Consider the following 19,090-nt stretch of genomic DNA (forward strand, 5'->3'; position numbering starts at 1 on the left):
TCTTTAATATTCTTTTGGCCACACGTTATGTGGGATATTAGTTCCCCGACAAGGGATCGAACCCACACCCCCTGCAGTGGAAGCATGGAGTCTTAACCACTGGACTACCAGGGAACTCCATTATTTACTTATTTTTGCTTATATGTATTTTCTGATTTGTTACAATAATCAGAATCTCTTCTGGGCTTTATTTCCTGCCATGCTTTTCCCCAATAAATAGATTTTCTTTAAATATCTGTAATCATCATAGAGCAGGTTTTGTCTGTGTTTCCTGCCCAGCATCCATTTTGCCTTCTTTTGGTAACAGCACCCCAATTTCCTTTGGGGACCAACTTGACTACATGTTGCAATATTTTTGTCCCCAAATTTTAATAATCCTCTCTGCTTTCTGACATGAATCCCTCTTTATTCTCCTCTGTCTTTCCTCAGCACAGATTTTTAAGACATGTGAAACTTAACAAGGGTAAGTGTAAAGTGCAACATGTAGAATCAAAAACCGAATTCCAAATGGAAGGTGAGGACAAGGAGTTTGACTTAAGTGCCTATGAAGAGTGCCCGATGGGGCTTCGCTGGTGGCGCAGTGGTTGAGGGTCCGCCTGTCGATGCAGGGGACGCGGGTTCGTGCCCCGGTCCGGGAAGATCCCACATGCCGCAGAGCGGCTAGGCCCATGAGCCATGGCCGCTGAGCCTGCGCGTCCGGAGCCTGTGCTCCGCAACGGGAGAGGCCACAACAGTGAGAGGCCCGCGTACCGCCAAAAAAAAAAAAAAGAGTGCCTGATGGTTGTAGCGGGTCACAGGCTGTCCATTAGGTGACATCAAGAACTTGCTGTGTACTTAGTTTCTCTAAGTCTCAGTTTCCTCACCTGAAAAGTGGGAGAATAACACCTGTACAGTGCCAGGTACTCAATGGAATATGCTGACCTTGATTTTTAGGACAAGAAGATATCCAAAAAAACACTGAACAACCACCTGACAGGAATCTCATAACTGGGAACTGGATAAGGATTAACTTTAGCTGCATATAATAGAAGACCCAAAAGAACAATAGTTTGAGCATATATGTGATTATTTTCCCTCATGTAAAGGAATTCTGGAGGACAGCAACAGTCTGGTGGCTGGTGTGGCATCTCTAACCACGGGGCCCAGATCCCTTCTATCTTTGTGCTCCACAAATTGTGTGCACTTCGTGTGTCCCTGAAACCTCAAGGTTACCTCATGTATCGAGATGGCTGCTGGTGCTCCAGCCTTCACATTCTTGATAACAGGATGACAAAGGGGAAAGAGCAAAAAGGTGTTCTGATCTTTGAAGGACCCTTTCTAAAGTTCCTCTCAATACTTTCTGCTTACATCTCATTGGCCAGAAGATCTTACCTAGCTGCAAGAGAGACTGGGAAGTATATTCTTTGTCAAAGCACATAACCACCCTGAATAAAACTGGGTTTCTGATCCTAAAGAAGAAGGGCTACTCAAATGAGCAACGAGCAGTCTTCTCCATGATTCTTTCACAAAGTACAGGGTTGTCCCACCCCAACAAAATTGGGTTTGCCCTGTGACCTCTGAGATGGCCACAGAGCATACATGGGGAGAAGAAATCCTTATTGAGCATCGAGCCTGGTGCTGGGAGAAGCGACAGCAACTGTTACCTACTGATGTGGCGGGATTATGGCAGGCCTCTCTCTGCATTAGCCAGTATCCTTAGCACGCCAGTCATTCAATATTTTAATATCCCTTCTGGGTGTAAAATAGTGCTGGAGAGCTTGACTTCTGAAGCCAGACAACGTTCAAATCCCAGATTCAGTGCTTATTAATAGTGTGCCTTTGAATAAGTCACTTATTCCCTCCGAGGCTAAGCGTCCCCGTGTATAAAGTGGATATAATAGTGGATCCGCACCTACCTAGAGACGACGGGGTAGCTGGAAGGATTAGATGTTTAGCTCCTTCTCCAGCCCATGATAAGCAGGCACGAAATGTTAGCTGATAACCCCCAAGGGAAGCACAGACACAACAGACTAGAAACTTCACTCCAACCACCTTCTTAACGAGGAGCGCAAGTAGGTTTATCTGGGTCTACGGGTTTCCAAAGAATACTCGAGGGTTTACAGATCTTTTGTTGTTCTCTGCCCTCCCAGCCTAGTTAAACAGGGAGAAGATGGAGACTGTTTATCCTGAGTCACAGGGTAAAACTCTGTCTTAGCTCATTTGGGCTGCAGAGTCAGTGTCCAGTGAGGACCTGCTTCCTGGTTAATAGATAGCAGTCTTCTCGCTGCATTTCACATGGAGGAGGGGGCCGGGGAGCTCTGTGCTGTCCCTTTTATAAGGGTGTTAATCCCATTCATGAGGGCTCTACCCTCATGACTTAATCACTTCCCAAAGGCCCCACCTCCAAATACTATTTCGTTGCGGATTAGCTTTCAACACATAAATTTTGGGGTGGGACACAAACATTCAGTCTGTAACTCCCCACAACCAAAGACAGTCAGGGCTGGGAGCTGCCCAGGCCCTTAGCCTTCACTTGTTCCTACTCACCACGGCTGCGAAACTGTCTCTGCAGAAAGACTGGCCAAATCAGTCACCAGCGTGGACAGAGAGGTGCTGGGAGTGGTCCCTTATAACAGTTATTATAAATCAACACCCGCAGCCCATTCTCTTTCATCAGAGTCACAGCCATCCGGATTCCTTGTGGGCCCTGCACCTGTATATAACCTCCATGCTTTTCCAAGACGTTTGCCTCTCTCTCCTTAGATACCCGCAGACTTGGCTACGAATGGTCCCATAGACTCAGCCTGCTAGGGCAGCCTCTCCGGAGGCTCAGGACCCTTGCTCTGCAGGTGCCTGTGACATCGCCAGCTTCAACAGCCCCCTGTAACCTCACCACCTGGACAACTCAGCCCAGTGGGGCCATGGCCACTCCCTCAACCAGCACAAGTGACAGAGGGCCTAGATGACCACCACGCCCTCGGGAGAGGCCAGAGCCTCCAGCATCCCCACACATGGTGACAGCAGGTGTACAGACATCCCAACAGTGCGGTCCCCAAGCCAGGTCCCCCTCCTTGCAGATGTCCCAACGGCTCACGACACTGCAGCATCCGCTGAACAGCAGGATGTAGGTCAGGCTTCCAAGCCAGCCACCTTGGGGCCACGTCAGCGTCTGGGGACAAGGACAAGCGTGAGGCTGCCGCGGGGCATGCCCAGGAGCCCAGGAGCCCACAGCCCTGCTTGCCTCCCTGGCCCCAGGTGCCCTGAGAAGGTCCACGGGCTTCCAGAACCTCGTGCAGAAAGAGCTGGTGCAAGAGTCGAGTACGGCTCAGAATCCTCAGATTTTCCAACTTTACTCCCTGATTAAGGAAGAGACACCACAAGCGGCAGGCGTCCCAGACAGGGAACAGGAACTAGCTCCATCTACCCCAAGCGCTGCGGTACAGTCCCCGCCAAATGCGGAGGCTCAGCCCGTCATGAGCACAGCAGATGCCAATGACCAGCTTGACGCTCGGGCTGCTGACACTGCTGAAGCTGTTGAGGAGAAACCTGAGGGTCAGGAGGCCTTGAACCCTGGCACCGATGCTTTGCCATCAGCCCCTGCCTCGCCGGGCCCCGGAGTGGCAGCCGTGGAGAGGAGGCCCCTGGACTCCACGGCCAGTGAGAACAACTACATGCGCTCCATGACCAGCTTGCTGGGCGGGGGTGAGGGGGTCCATCAGCTCCCTGGCAGACATCCTGGCGTGGTCTGAAACTGCCATGGGCATGGCCACGGGCACCCTGGCCTCCGGCCACGGCTCCGTGACAGGCCTGCTGCACAACACGGGGCCCAGCCTGCACTCCATCTCCAGCATCCTGGGAGTGCCAGCTCTGCCTCACCCTCCGGGCGGGCAGTGGGGACCAGTCGGCCCTGCACTCCGTCACCCACATGCTGGAACCGGTGGAGCGGAGGACCGTAGAGGTCATCCTCTCGGCCATGCACCACCTGACCAGCCACCTCGCCCCACGCCAGGCCCATGCCAGCCCCAACTTGGACAAGGCCCCACGCTCGGCAGCCTCCCGAGACCCCGGGAGCACACATGCCCTACTCTCTCACGCATCCCTACCCTGGACGGCTCTCCCCAGACCGGGCAATAACTCACCGGCGAGCGTTTATTTTCCAAGCGCCAGCCTCATACCTTGTCTGTGCAGCAGACACAGGGTGGAGGGACAGGAGGGGGCTAGGGTGTTCTGGAAACAGAAAGGTGTCCCCTGAGGGCTTCTCGGGTTGTCCCATTCATGGGCTGGGGGCCAAAGTGCAGAAAGAGAAGGGCCTGGGCAGGCCTGGGAGGCCAGGCATTGCAGGGCTCAGACCTGAAAACATTGATCTTGGCTGGACCTCTAACCAGGTAAGTGCATTTCTGAGGAAGTAAGATCTGGTCCTTCCCCAGGGCCTACTGGCTTAGCAGGCTCAGGACACCCAGCCAGGCTTTCTGATCGTGGGACTGAGAGTGTGGGGTTGAGAGCCGGGAATGAGACCAGTGTGGGCTCAGACCTCAGCGTGGCAACTGGCCACGGGCCAATCCCTTCACCCTCTGAACCTGCAACTCTCCTCTGTAGAACAAATAACGAGCCCACACCATGAAGACGTTATGGGATGTAAGGGAAACAACACAGGTCCTAAGGCATGATGTCTGGCACTTAGGAAGCTCACATACTTCAGCTGCCATGATTATTATCCTCCAGCAGGCTGGGGACACAGGGGGATTCAGGGATCTATGTAGGGTGACCAACCACCCCGGTTTGCCTGGGGTTCCTGGGATATGGGACTTTCAGATTTAAAACCAAGAAAACCCCAGGCAAAAACCAGGATAAGTTGGTCACCCTAGACCCGGGTCTCTTTCCGTGGTTTTTTTTTTTTTTTTTGGCTGTGTTGGGTCTTTGTTGCTGTGCATGGCTTCCTCTAGTTGTGACGAGCAGGGGTTACTCTTCGTTGCGGTGTGCGAGCTTCTCATTGCGGTGGCTTCTCTTGTTTCGGAGCACGGGCTCTAGACACATGGGCTTCCGTAGTTGCAGCGCATGGGTTCAGTAGTTGTGGCACAGGGGCTCTAGGGCATGCGGGCTTCAGGAGTTGTGGAAAGCCAGCAGCCCACCCTCTGGCTGGACACAGTGCCATGCCGGCCACATGACTTGGTGAGTAAAGATCTGGCTGGACATCAGCCCCGACCCCTGCCCTTGGCTGGGTGCCTTATACAGATCACAACCCACACACCTTCATGCTGCAGCCCTGGCTGTGGATTCCTTCATTCATCCATCCCTCATTCCCAGCAGCGTCTCCAAATGGGAGACCTTGGCTGAAGCCAGCCCACTGATGGATTTGCCCTACACAGTGTTTCTTTTCTTTTTAATATTTATTGATATATTTATTTGGCTGCGCCGGGTCTTAGTTGCGGCACGCAGGATCTTTGTCGCCGCTTGCGGGATCTTCGTTGCGGCATGTGGGCTCTTTAGTTGCAGCATGCGGGATCTAGTTCCCTGACCACGGATCGAACCTGGGCCCCCTGCATTGGGAGCGCAGAGTCTTAACCACTGGACCTCCAGGGAAGTCCCCCTACACAGTGTTTCTTAAATTGGGAATTAGTTGCTAATGTTTAAAAGCCAGGAGATTTCAAATAAAAACATGGATTTCTGCTTCTCTTGAGAAACGTAGGGGCCTTATTTCTTCTGGGCAACCGGCAGCTGAGCTGCCTACTCTAGAGGGAACTACCTGGCCTGTGTCAGTACTGAGTCGCCTGCCTGATCCCCAGAGGCATGCGTCTACTACCCTACCACCCCTACCCGGCAGATGGCTCCTGTGAGGAGGTCTGATGCCGGGCCCCAAGGGGATGAGAAGACAACCAGGTGTGTCTATCCCCTTCCCTCAAGGAGCTGCCACTTTCTGTAGATGAGACGTGAACTGTCCCCATGTAGTGAAAGCAAAGAATTCAGAGGAGGGAGATGGTCAGTTCAGATCCCAGTATCAGGGCCTCCTTGACTCAGACCTAAAAAGAGAGGAGAGATGGTGTCCCCGACAGAGGCATGGACAGCAAAAGTCGAGGCAGGCGTGATGGGGGCTTGGTGGGGGAGGGCGGCTGAGCAGCTCAACCTGCCTGGAGCCCAGAGCAGCGCGTGGGAGACAGAGCTGCCAGGGTGGACCTCAAATGCTTTCAACAAATATTTTCTGAACCAGGTAAGTGCCACTATACGCCAGGCACTGCTAGATACTGAGACTGCAAAGGTGAATGAAAGATTGAAACCAGGCTCAACCCAGGTCAGGGGAAGGGCTGAGCCAACTAGCACAACTGCCAAGTGCGGGCGTGTCTGGACCCAGGGCTCAGCCGTGTCCTCAGGGCTCTGTTTTTCCAGTTCAGCCCCTCTGTGCTGGCTCCATTTCCAGGCACTCAGCCACCTTCCTGGAAAGAGAGAGGCCCTTGTTTCCACTGGATCTGGCAGGAGAGTCCCAGGTGAGGACACTGCCAGGCCTGGCTTGGCTCCCATGCTCTCTGCTGAACCAGTCACTGAGGCTGTGGGACTGAAATACCTCGTTACCTGGCCTGGGCCTCATGTCCACCTCTGAGGCCAGGGTCAGTCCAGAAATGGGGGTTCCCCACAGGAGGGGCTGCTGGACCAACAACATTTTGTGTGTGAAAGCCAGTAGAGTTGTGAAGAGCATGGCTTTGGGGGTCAGGCTACCTTGAATCCTGGCTCTACCTCCTTCTAGCTGTGTTACTTTCATCCCCCCGTGTTTCAGTTTCCTCATCTGTCAAATGACAATACACCTACGGTGTCAGGCTGCCGTGAGGATTCAATGAGTCAGGGGTTTGGAAAGGTGCCTGGCACACAGTTGAGTGCAATATAAGTGTCAGCGATCATTGTGATTATTAGGACAGAAGGGTTCCATGGAGCTGTGTACTAAGAACGGAATTTCCCTGCTTGTTCCTGGCCTTCCTCTTTGCGGTGGGATTAACAATTGTGTTGTCAAATATGCCTGACAACGCATCTTCTCTGCAGGTGGGACCTGCAGGTAGCCAGGTGCTACTGTACCTGGGCCAAAGGTCAGGGCCGTGCACTCAGGGCTGAGGAATCCAACTTGGAGAGAAGTGGGTGCACCTCAGCTCTGGCCAGAGCGAGAAAGCAAAGGCCCAGAGGCAGGAGCTTGGAGAAATGCCCCGTTTTATAGGCAAGAGGAAGCAATTCATGAGACACAGGAGCAATCAGCAAGTGGGGGTGACCCAGCCCATCACGACCCTGTGAGCCCACCGTGTTGGATGAATAAAAACTGAACAACTATTGAAGCATTGGGGAGAGGCAGCCAGTAGAGACAGAGGTGGTGTGTAAGGGGAAAAAGAATGAGCGGTCGTCAGAATAACAGGGTGGCTGTGTGTAGGGTACTCTTTGGTGTTGAGAATTGAGGCACACCCAAGTTATAAATTCACCCCAGCAAAGCTGGTGCCTCCGCACCCCTTCTGGTTTATATGTTGGGGTTAACACCTGACAGCCACCAGCATTTCTCTAGGCTCAACAACAGTCGTTTTGGTTGTATGTTCTGCCACTGAGAGATTGGCCAGTAAGCAGAGGTTCTGCTTAAAGAAACATTTAGGCTGACCTAAGAGCCATGGGACGGGCACAACATCCTCACCTCTGAGCCCGGCTGGGGCATGGCTAACAGAAGGAAACCGACAAGTCCTGGGAGATAGCAGAGGAACACTGTGGCTTCAAGGGTAGGGCTTGGCCGAGGAGTCTCTGGGTGGGCAGTATCCACTGAACTTGCACTGGCCCTCCCTGTGGAGTCCTCAAGTGCGCACTGCAGTCCTAGAAGATGGACCATTTCCTCATCTACAAAATGCCTCACAGGGATGCTCTGGTCAAGAATGCATATAAAAAAACAAAAAATAGCATTTAACAGTAGGCATGCGACACGTTAGTGTTCTTCCTTCCTTGTGGTTTTCTGCATTGTCTGTATATTGGGCAGGAGTCTCTTAACGGAAAGTGACAAAAACCCACGGATTTGGTGGACTGGGCAGAGAAGGGCTGAGAAGGAACCGGCTTTCAAGATGCCTGGTGTCAGGGACTCAAAGCTGTCAGGACACCTCCATTGTCTATATATTAGGCAGGAGTCTCTTAACGGAAAGTGACAAAAACCCATGGATTTGGTGGGCTGGGCAGAGAAGGGCTGAGAAGAAACCGGCTTTCAAGATGCCTGGTGTCAGGGACTCAAAGCTAGCAGGACGCCTCCATTGTTATGTCCTCTGCCTCCATGGCAACTCTGCCCCTCCCCCAAGCTTCTGCTTCTCGTGGGGAATGAGGTTCCTGGAGGCTCTGGGCCCACAGCCTTGCGCTTTCCAGACCAAGAGGAAAGGTCTGGTTCCCTGCTCCAGTCTGATATTTCCCAAGGGGAAGGACTCTGGTTGGCCCAGGCTGGATCACATGTTGGAAAGGCTTTCCTCAGCCAGTGCCCGTGGTACCTCTCTAAGCAGGCAGTTCTGGGCACCCTGAGCCACACCCCTCCCAGAGACAAAACGAGGGAGCCAGGCAACGTGTCCTCTCCTGGCCCGCCTGGGTTCCCCACAGCAGATGGCACAGCCCTGACCTCCCTCCGCACCTGCATCTGAAAGCCCTCCCGGTAAATAATAGTCACTTTTCCCACAAAACGAGGCTGGCACTCCGGATGAGACCAGCTCTTTGCACAAGACCACACAGAGCCCAGTCTCAGGTTCTAAGCCCTGCAGTGCCCACCGCTACATGTGAGCTTGCCTGTGAACGTTCTGCCCACAATCAGAACTTTCCCTTAACCATGTGCTTTGGAAAGATCCGAGGCATTGTGAAGTGTTCTCCCTCCAGCTCCATGGATTGAAAATTATTCCTTTGGAGCTCTGAATTGTAAATATCAATCAATGAGAAAATAGGATTCACCTAAAGCACGTGGTTTTGTTTCTGACCACCTGTATTTTATGAGTGCTTGTCAAATGCAGTTTTTGATGGTCCCTGAACGATTCTGGGCCTCATCTCCCAGTCTGCACTTGGGGATTCAGCACTTTATAATCTGCTACGGTGTGAAATGGAGATGGGCAGGGAGACGCAGCAGCCTCGGAACGGCACCCATGCCAGGACACCCATGCCAGAAACTCCGCGAAGTGCTCAGGTAGGTCCCTCCCTCCCCACTCCCCCCACCCAGGGGTGGCCTGGCCAAACCGCACCCAGCACAGCAGGCACGGAAGTGAATGCCTCAGCACAGACGCCAGGGGAAGGCGCAGGAGTGGAGGAGGGAACCAAGGATGGGAGCAGAGTGGCGTGAGCAGGGCCCAGTGTGTCCTCCGCCAAGGCAGATGGCCTAGCGCGGCTGAGATAGATGTCCTAGGCGGCTGGAGGGGAGGGGAATGGAAACGCCCCGTGCTGCCACTTGCTCCTTGTTTCCAGAGCAGGAACCCAGGTTGGCGCCTGGTGAGAAACACGAAGCAAAAAGGGGTCAATCAGATGGGCGACGGCGAACAAAGGCCCTTCTCTGGGGGAGAAACCCCGGCTGGCCGCGGGGCTCACTCAGGCCGCCACGGGGCCCTCGCCGGCCGGCCCGAGGCCAGGCGGCGTTGTTTCCTCGTCTGGGGCTGGTCCCCTTCCGTCGCGGGGAGGAGCAGCACCGGATCGGAACGGAGGGTGCGGCCAGGAGGGCGAGGGGCGACGAGGGGCGGGGTCATCCACCGCCCTGCCCAGCCCCGCCGTCTCCATGGCGACGGCTACCTCACCGCGGAGACTGGGAGAGCTGCAGAGAGAGTCTTTGCCGGTTGCTGCGCAACGGCCCAGTGACGTCAGGCGATTGAGTTTGGTTCCCAAGGTAACTGACCAGGCAGCTGGGCCCGGAACTATTTGTGTCTGTCCCCAGAGGGTCTGTGGAGCCTCCGGGGTCTGGCGCAGCTGAGGAAATGCGCTCCTGGCCCGCGGGCAGGCGGGAGACGGAACACAGAGGCCCTTTCAGCTCTCGGAGACTGGCGACCCAGGCGGGGCGGGGTGTGCGCCCAAAGCCGGACGCCCCAACTCCGCTCCCTGCCGCTCGGGTTTTTTCCCCCCGCTCCTGCCCGGGTGGCCCCTGGACCGCCAGGCTTTGTCCTACTTATAAACGCCCTGCTGGGTAAACTCCTTGAAGTAAAGCGCTTCTGTTTGTAGCATCCCGGCCCGCACTGTCACCCTCACTGGCACACAGCGGGCTCTCAGCGCGGCCTCTCCATGGGACTGTGGACGTTCGCTCCCCTTTCAGAGCTGCGAGACGCTTCCAGCACTCAGAACCCCTTGTCAGGTTCTGATCTCGAGCCCTGGTGAGCCGATCAGCAGACCGGCTCCATAATTTGGGGGCCACAATGCAAAAATAAAATGAGGGGCGGTGGGACAAGGTAGGGAACGGGCCCCAGTGCTGCCCACTGAGAGTAAACTGCAAGAGAGTGAAAGTGACAAGCACATGGGTAAACTGAGGCAGGTGGCGTCAGTCACAGAGGAGAGAGGATAAGGTTCAAACTTGGAGCGGCAGAAGGTGAGGGACAAGGCACGACAGGAGCAGAAAGAGTAGCAGGTGTGTAAAGATAAAGCAGTGACCTAAATTTGGGCCTGAGAGCTGGCCCAGGCCCGCCTGGGGGACCCCTCAGAACTCAGCACTGTAACTGGGTCTTGGGACTTAAGTGACACAGTCTATCCAGGCCTCTCAGGCTCCTCCTTCGTTAGGCACCCGTCAAAACAGGGTAACACCCAAGCCTCTCACAATCTGTCTCCAGGGAGACACTACCACCTCCGCCTGTCCAATGGGCCAAGCCAGGCTGCACTCAGGGCCATGGGTTTATGAACCCAGGCCACAGAGAACAGGCCAAGCATCAACATCCAGACCAGCTGTTGACCCAGAAGCCAGGGCACACTCTGCCCGTCCCAGCAAGCGAGGCATCTGCTCCTTCCCTGTGAATCTTCACGTCTCTTGTCAACAGTCTGACAGCTGACTGGGGGCTCAGAGGGCAGGAGGCATCTGGCATCTCTGAAAGAGCAGCCGCAGGGCTGGCTTTCGCGGGCAGTGAACCTCCACAGCCTGATTCTCAGTTGAGAAAGCCTGCAGCCCTCATCCGCTCCTCCCCTCTGGGTGAAGCAGGCTCCATGATCCCAGATTCACACATAGGACCTGTTCAAGGGTTCACCCAGGCCCACCTCCCCACCGCCCAGGTTCCCTGGTCTGTCCCAGATGACCCCTCGGGAATGGGCCCTGGGCCTAGGAACCAAAGCTGTGGAGCAGAACCAGCTACATAATTTATGGGGCCCAAGTGCAAAATGAAAATGCAAGGCCCCTTCTTCAAAAAGTATTAAGAATGTCAGGACAGGGACAGCAAAGCATAAAACCAAGCAGGGAGCCCTGTGGGACTGCACAGATTGCAGGCTCACAAAACCAGGCCAGCTGGTGTGTCCTAGACACCAAGCAAGCCTCCTTCCCGGGCACAGCCCATCTCTTCCCTCTCTCATGGTCCATCTGTTGGCCTCTCCCCACACTGCCGCCGGCTGCTTCCAGCACCACTGTCCTAACCATCCATTCAACACAATGTGGGCATCTAGAGGGTCCTCAAAGAGGCCCACAAGATATTACATGGGGTGGGGGTGGGGAGATGTACCCAGCGCTTTCTTTTTTTTAAAATAAATTTATTTATTTACTTATTTATTTTTGGCTGCATTGGGTCTTCACTGCACGTGCAGGTTTTCTCTAGTTGCAGCGAGCGGGGGCTACTCTTCGTTGTGGTGCGGAGGCTTCTCATTGCAGCGGCTTCTCTTGTTGTGGAGCACGGGCTCTAAGCACGTGGGCTTCAGTAGTTGTGGCTCGCGGGCTCTAGAGCGCAGGCTCAGTAGTTGTGGCACACAGGCTTAGTTGCTCCGCGGCATGTGGGATCTTCCCGGACCAGGGCTCAAACCCGTATCCCCTGCATTGGCGGGGGGATTCTTAACCACTGCGCCACCAGGGAAGTCCCCCAGTGCTTTCTTATCAAAGGACCAAAACCACAGAACAGTTCCAGAAATGCTTGTTTCTGCAAATGCTGGATGTCTGATTCTCTATTTTCAGCTGAAGAACACTTGCTCTTGAAAAGAGCAAGATGATGATGAAGTATGAAGTGTAGCAGCTGATTGATGGTAATTTGGCACTGGTAAACACTAAAACAGTAGACAAGGACAAAAGTCAAGGATGTGTTTGTGGCCTCCTGAGGTCTACATCACACCCATGATTCATCCCACGCTGTCCTCAGGGAACCAAGGGAGAGAACTTCTGCCTCAGCCCCTCTGCTTCATCTCCACCCTGGGATCAGGGCCTGCAAATGCCCCTGCTGGACTCCCCGCTCCCTCTGCCAGCCTCTCTGAATCCTACCCTCCTGCCAAAGTGAGTCCCCCCATGTGGGCACTGTGCTGCACCATCCAGGTCCCCTGCAGCCCTGAAGGAGTAGGGTGCCCCCGTGCTGGGAGTACAGGCTGCAGACACAAGGACCCTCAGCTGTCAGCCCTCTCTGGAGATCCCCTCTACTGAAGAAAAGAAAATGCCTTGGCCGAAGCCAAGATCTTCACCTGTTTAAAGCATCCCTCTGGCTACAGTGAAGAGAATGAATTCACCACATGCATCGCCTGCTGTTGGGCACATGTTAACCCTTCGGCCTGATAGTTTTAACCTGTAGTTGTGCGAGATAACGTGTCTGCTGCTTGAGGTTGGAACCCAGCCCTTGGACTGTTTGGATCCTTGCATGGCCTTGCACTGAGTAGGTGCTCAATAAATATTTACAGATAGCAATCAGCTGACACTTCTGTTTCTGCAGTGATCTCTGGGAGTCTTGCTTCTCAGACCAGCATCAGTAGCACTTGGGAGCTAGTAGGAAATACGCAATCCCAGACCCCACGCACACCTCCTCAATCATAATCTGTAATTTAGCAAGATATCCCAGAAATTCAGATACATGGTAAAGTTTGAGAAGCACTTCTGGCGAGTAGAATAACTAGAGGGCTAGACGAGGAGGTGTGGGAAGTCGGAAGGGAGGCAGGAGGCGAGCTCGGGTGCATATAGAGGGCTCACCTGGGGAGTCTCCCTTAAGAGTGGCGATCACCCTGAGTCACTGAGTCTGAGACGGGACCAGTAATAAAGCTAACTCTCGCGTGCCTTCTATGTGCCAGACACTGGTTTCTCAACCCTTTACAGCCAATAACTACTTTAGTCTCCACAACAGCCCTATAACGTGGTATTATTAGGATCATTGTGTCCATACTGCAGATAGAGAAACCGAGGCCCCGTGCGGTTGAGATTATTCCAGAATCTTCAGCAGGTACACACATTTGGCTGTACCTGGTGTTTAGGGCAGGGTCTGTTCTGATTGGTCGCTGACTGTCCCACTGGTTATTCAAGGTTTTGAACGTCACCCTGGTTACACAGCTGGACGGAAGAGGCAGGATCCAAATCGGCCGCTATGCTGGAGCCACGCTCCAAACCAACATCCTCTATCCATCTAGTGCCGTCACCACCCAGAAACGGCACACCTCAGGGACGAGTAATGTGTGTCAAAGTGCTGTGTAAGCTGTAAAGCACAGTATAAATGCCAAATGGATTCCTCCGGGGCAGAAGTGAGAGAAGCCTGTTAAAGATGGAGAAGCTGGACTGTGAGAGGGGAGATGATGTGGGGAAGCAGAATTCTCTCTGCTTGCTCAAGGGGGTAACTGAGGCAAGAAGGAAAAGCCTCCCTAAGTGGAGCCCCAGGATCAGCCCACGAAGGCTCTAACTTGCCAGAGACCGTCAGGCACTAAGCAGGTTAGCCCGGATGTGTCCTCACGGAATAACCGAGCGCTCCTGATATCGACCACCAGGGGGCGCTGCTCCCCAACCTTCGTCCCACTGGACCCCACCTGCTCTGTGGAAACTAGGACTTGGAAGGAGTCCTAGTGAACAAGCACCAGGACTTTGAGAACTGGGAAAGGAGGGAAGGCAGATGGAAGGGGTACTTATACCACTTTCAATCCCAATACACCCCTATGGAGAAGCTCTTGTCCCCACTTTACAGATGAGGAATTTGAGGCCCAAAGATGTTAGATAAGATCCCCCAAACCAGGAAGTTAGGTAGAGGTCGAGCTGGGTCATTTGCCTCCAACCTCAGTTCCCAAGGGGACCACAGGTAGATGCCAGCTCATTTGACCCTGTCCTGTCGTTGGTGTACCTGCTTCTATTGACCTTGTATTCTGAGAGGTGACTAGAAATCCTACCACAACTGTATTCCCACAATTACAACAGCCAGGCCTCATAAAGGCAGCCTTCTTGAACTTGAACTTTTTGAGGTGGTGGGCTCCTGCTTCATTGCCCTCTGGCCTTCAAGAACCCTCAACTGCCACCCCAGCCGAGCAGCCTCCCCATTCAGGCAGAACCTGAGGTCTCTTCTGCTCCAGAATCTGGCTCTGGGCCCCCAGAAGTATGTCCTATTTTACATCCCCTCTCCACGCCAGGGACCCAATGGGCTCAGCTTTTGCCCCCTGGCACCCCACAGCAGGCAGAAGCACAAATAAACAAGTGGACATTTGGGCCTGTGGCTGGGGCCAAACCAGGCACCAAGGTTTTTTCTCAGCTCCCACCAACTCCTTTTATGGCCTCTGGGTCCAGTTCCTTCTTCATAATAAGTCATAACTGGAAAAGGCCTCAGGAGTCACTGAGTCCAACTTGCGCCAACACTTTCCTTTTCTAAAGAGGAAAAAAAAGTATGCCTCCCGGTCTCCAGGCGGGTTCCTAAGACCAGGATAGGGCGGGAAGCGTCCTGAACGGGAAGGAAACTCCAGCCCTGAGACGGGACCTGGGCACGCACCTCTAATGTATGGGGAAGGGGGGACCCTAACATCGGCTTCTTCTACGGTCCTCTTCCCCAGCTCCTGAGGTTCTGTCACCTGCCCTGGAGACCGCCTAACGAGCATCTAATCCGCCCCCCCTTCGGTAGGACGCTTTCCTTCCCTCTGTCCTGGGAGCTGGGGAAGCTCGCGTGTCTGGCAGCACGGGCGTGTAAGTGATCATATGTGTACAGAGCGTGTGAGCCGCCACACACGCGTCTGCGCCATTGCCGGGTGGGGGGGGGGTGGTCTGTGAGCGCCCCCTAGAGGCCGGCCATCAGCCGCTGCCGCAGCTGCGAAGTGGCCGTGCGCGGCGCCGCGTGTACCCGGCGCGCACCAGCCTCGCCACCCTCCCGTCCCGGCCGAGAGCACGGGGTGTGTTGGCTGGCAGGCTGGCGCGCAGCACCCGGAGCCAGGGCGCTTCTGGTTCTCGGTCCCCGGGCCTCCCCTTCCCGCCTGGCATTTTCTGTTTTCCCGGGCCTCCCCTCCGCCCGCGAGGAGCGCTCCGGGGCGGGGTCCGAGAGCAGCCCCGCCCGGGCCGGCCGGCAAAGGTGGCAGGGCTGCTGGGCGCGCGCCGCCCCTCCCTGCCGCCCCCGCTCCCGCCCCCGCCTCGGCGCCCCGATGGGTTTTTCCATGACTGCATCCGGCCCCGGGCCGTCTTTGTTCCCGCCATCCCCAGCCGTGCCTGCGAGCTGGTCCGCCTCTCTCGCGCGCGCCGGGGTTTTTCCAAGGCTCAACTGGAGCACTGTGGAGCCGCCTCCCCGCCCCCGGCCTCCTGCGCCCCGGCCGAGCTGCGGCCCCCGCGCGACCCCGAGATCCCCTGCAGGGAGCCGAGCTCTCTCCAGACCCACCGCTCCGTCCGTCCTGTCCCCGCCTCCAAGGCCCGCAGCCCATGAGCCCCGTATGTGGGCTCAAAGTTGACCGTCAGCCCTGGCGCTGCCGCGCTTCTTGAGGCGCTCCTGGCGCCCCGAGTCCCTCCCCGGCTTCACGTTGGGGGGCGAGGGTCATGTGTCTGCAGAGCCGGGCCGCCTCTGCCTCCAGCTTGTGTTAGGGCCTCACATTTCTCCCAAGGGGCAGGCGGCGCAGAGGGGCACCCAGGGGCGCCCACACGGTCCGTCACAGCCTGAGGTCGCCATGTGTGATCGCCGTCCCACCGCGCGCCGGTCGCTCCCGGGCAGAGACGCGCCCGCCTCCGCGGGAAAATGGGCACACTCGCGGGCAGTACGCGCTCCAGAGCGCGGGGGACTCCTCTGTGCTCCTGGAGTCCCCTCCCCGCCCCCCGGAAGGAAGGGGAGATAGGCAGAAAAGGGGAGGTGGGAGATGGGGGAGGGTTCGAGGGAGTGAGGACAGGCACACAGTCTCCATGTGCCCTGTGGGGACTGTGTGTCTGCAGCCCGATCCTGCACTGAGCTGCGTTCATTTCGTATGTGTCTGCGAACCAGCGGAGCCTCCCAGCTATTACCCTGACATGTTGGCGGGAAAAGTGTAAGAAACACGGTGTTTGCTTCCGAGTGAGGCTTGCTAAATCCTGCCAGAGAAGCCAGACTCCCAGCGTGGCCTCCAGGCTGGGGTACAGGGGTGAGGGGGCGTCTGGGCAGCGGAAGGGGTCCTGGATTAAGAGGGTGTCTGGCTCTGTGGGGTTTTTGGCCTCCCTGGCTGGTCCCCTCCCCACATCCCCGCAGAAGGCAGCCTCACATGGCTAAAGATCAGGGGATGAGGGCGGCAGAAGGGTGCAGGGTAAGGGACCCCCAGATCCATGGAGGCCCAAAGCCAGAGGGAGCGTCCCCAGAGTCCTTTGAGTGCCAACTCCTTTCCCCCCTCCCTGGTGCATTTTCTTGTTTCCTAAGCAAGGGGGAGCCCAGCTGTTCTGCAAGGGCGCCTTCTCCAGGTTTGTCTTTGTCAGCGGTGCCCGCTCTTTCCCTCTGTCCAGCCCCTTCCCCTCTTCTCTACTGTCAGAGGCTGAATTTTGCCCACCCCTACCCACTAGTCATCCTGGTACCAGGAAGCCTTGGTCCCTGGGCTCCCTCCTGCTCAGGGGTTAACTCAGACGCCCTTGCCCTTGTGGAGTTGGCAGAAAGTTCCAGAAGCTGAGGCAGAGCCCCTTGCCCTGCACCACAGGGTTTCTGCCTGTCCTTGGTGGGGGTCGGCAGTGGGGACAGCAGGTTAGAAAGAGAATCCTGTAGCACTAGCATTCTGTTTGCTTTTCCCTTGTCCTCAGTTGTCTTGTCCACCACTGACCCTTCAGTCTCCATGTTCTTGCTTAGGTTGAGAATCTTAGGCCCTGGTTTTAACCATTATCCCTCAGTTTTCCCATCTATAATCTGGGGTTAATAATGGTGCCTACCCCCCAGAATGGTTATATGGGTTAAATGAATTTATATTAATTTCATGTATGTAAAGAGCCTGGCATATAGCAGATACTAAACAAACATTTGCTATTGTTATTGGATGTTGAGCGACTTGTCCAAGGTCACACAGTCAGTGGCTAAACTTGATGCCAACCCAGGTCACCTGACCTCAGAGCCTAGGCTCTCATACTGTGCTAGTGAAATTTTGCCCTAACAGAATCGGGAAACAGTATTAATATACGTAGCTCATCTGTAACGTAGGGGAAAACAATAGTTGCTGGGGGTTAGGAGACATTTTTTCAGGGAAGGGCCACATTCATAACAGTAATGTCTGACCTAGTTCCCACTTTATGGCTGTTAAATTTGTTTTATGCGTTTTTTTAGTTATGTGTGTCAACTGAGAAATTTATGACAATCAGACAATCACCTTGCTGGGGGAAAAGTCTAGGTCTTTCCAGCAGTAATGTGAATCCTATAATGTTTCGTCATTTCATATTTATCAACTTGTCTGTGCCCAACATTGTAGGAGCTGCCGTGGAGGCAGGGGGAGCATTCTTAGCAGAACGAACGCTCACTTCACTGTCTTCTTGGGAAAACAGTATGTATGTCTGTGTGACATGACACCCTTAATTGCCAAAAGGTGTAGTTCAATTAACGAATGGTTACTATCTGATGAGGACTTGTGGTGGACAGATCGGAGGTAGCTCCGTAATCCTTCCTCCTGGTTCATGCCCTGAATGTGGGAGGGCGGCATGTACGTGTGGGACTTGTTCTAACCAATAAAATAGGGCGAAGGTGATGAGAGGTGTGATTGTGTGCATGTGATTATGTTACACAAGATTGTAACAACCGTCTTGCTAGGATACCTTCTTCCTTGCTGGCTTTGAAGAAGTGAGCTGCCATGTTGTGGACTGCCTATAGAGAGGGTAAGATACTGAGATACCAGCTGACACCAAGCAAGAACTGACACCTGTAAAGAACTGAATTCTGCCAACAACCACGTGAGCTTGCAAGCAGATTCTTCCCATCAAGCCTCAGATGAGACCTCAGCCCTGGCCAACACCTTCACAGAAGCCCTGCAGAGGAGCTCAGACTCCTGTGAGAAACTGAATAGTAAATATGTACTGTCTTAAGATGCTATGTTTGTGTTTATGTTGTTATACAGCAACAGAGAACTAACACATGATCTACTGGGTGAAGAGTCCTCCATGGGACTGTTAAGGGGCACGAAAAAGTATAAGGAACCCAGCACTTCAGGAGCTTCCCGGTAGTCAAGGTGATAAAGGAAACCCAGCATGATTCCACCACTGGACAAAAGGAAAGTAATGTTTCTGAAGAGGCAACGTGGCTCCTGATTCTAAGCAGAATTTGTCTTATGGAACAGTAGAATCTATGACCAGAGCATAGAGTCTGTAGGGTCTGGACCTACCTTTAGTTCAAGATCCTTCTTCATCCTGCCTGACCTCCTGGGACACCACGCCCTCCCATTCACTACCCTCTTCCTGGACTGCCCTTCTCCCTTTTCTGCCTGTTGACTCCTACACTCAAGGACCAGCTTGGTCCTGTGGCCTCTACTGTGAAGCCTTCTTCAGTTCCCTAGCAGAATTAACTGCTTCCTCCTGATTTCCCAAATGTTTGTTGTCAGAGGCATTATGTCATATTATTCATTTCTAATTATGTATTGAGCACCTACTAAGTGTTAGGCCTCCTGTTAGGTGCAAGAGATACAGTCACAAATACAGCACAGGGCTGTCCTTGGGGCCCACAGCCTGGTGGTGGCATGGCTGTCATGGGCCCATCCGCTCGTCCACTTAGGGCCAGGCCCTCTCTGCATCCTTAGAGCTCAGCACAACACACAGCAGCCCCAAGTCTCAATGTTGGTTAAGTGAGTGACGAAG

General features: G+C 54.5%; 1 protein-coding gene across 1 annotated transcript; it reads left to right on the top strand.

Moving 5' to 3' along the window:
- Nucleotides 1-2,941: 2,941 nt before the first annotated feature.
- TEX44 (testis expressed 44) lies at nt 2,942-15,740 on the top strand (the record flags this gene model as incomplete). The annotated part of the gene is given in 8 exon segments (XM_079924375.1): nt 2,942-3,128; nt 3,131-3,196; nt 3,199-3,686; nt 3,688-3,835; nt 3,838-3,876; nt 3,879-4,015; nt 13,388-13,529; nt 15,112-15,740. Coding segments are annotated over 8 exon segments (1,836 nt in total).
- Nucleotides 15,741-19,090: the final 3,350 nt, after the last annotated feature.

Source organism: Stenella coeruleoalba (genome assembly GCF_951394435.1).
Source record: "Stenella coeruleoalba genome assembly, chromosome: 6".
Taxonomy (NCBI): domain Eukaryota; kingdom Metazoa; phylum Chordata; class Mammalia; order Artiodactyla; family Delphinidae; genus Stenella; species Stenella coeruleoalba.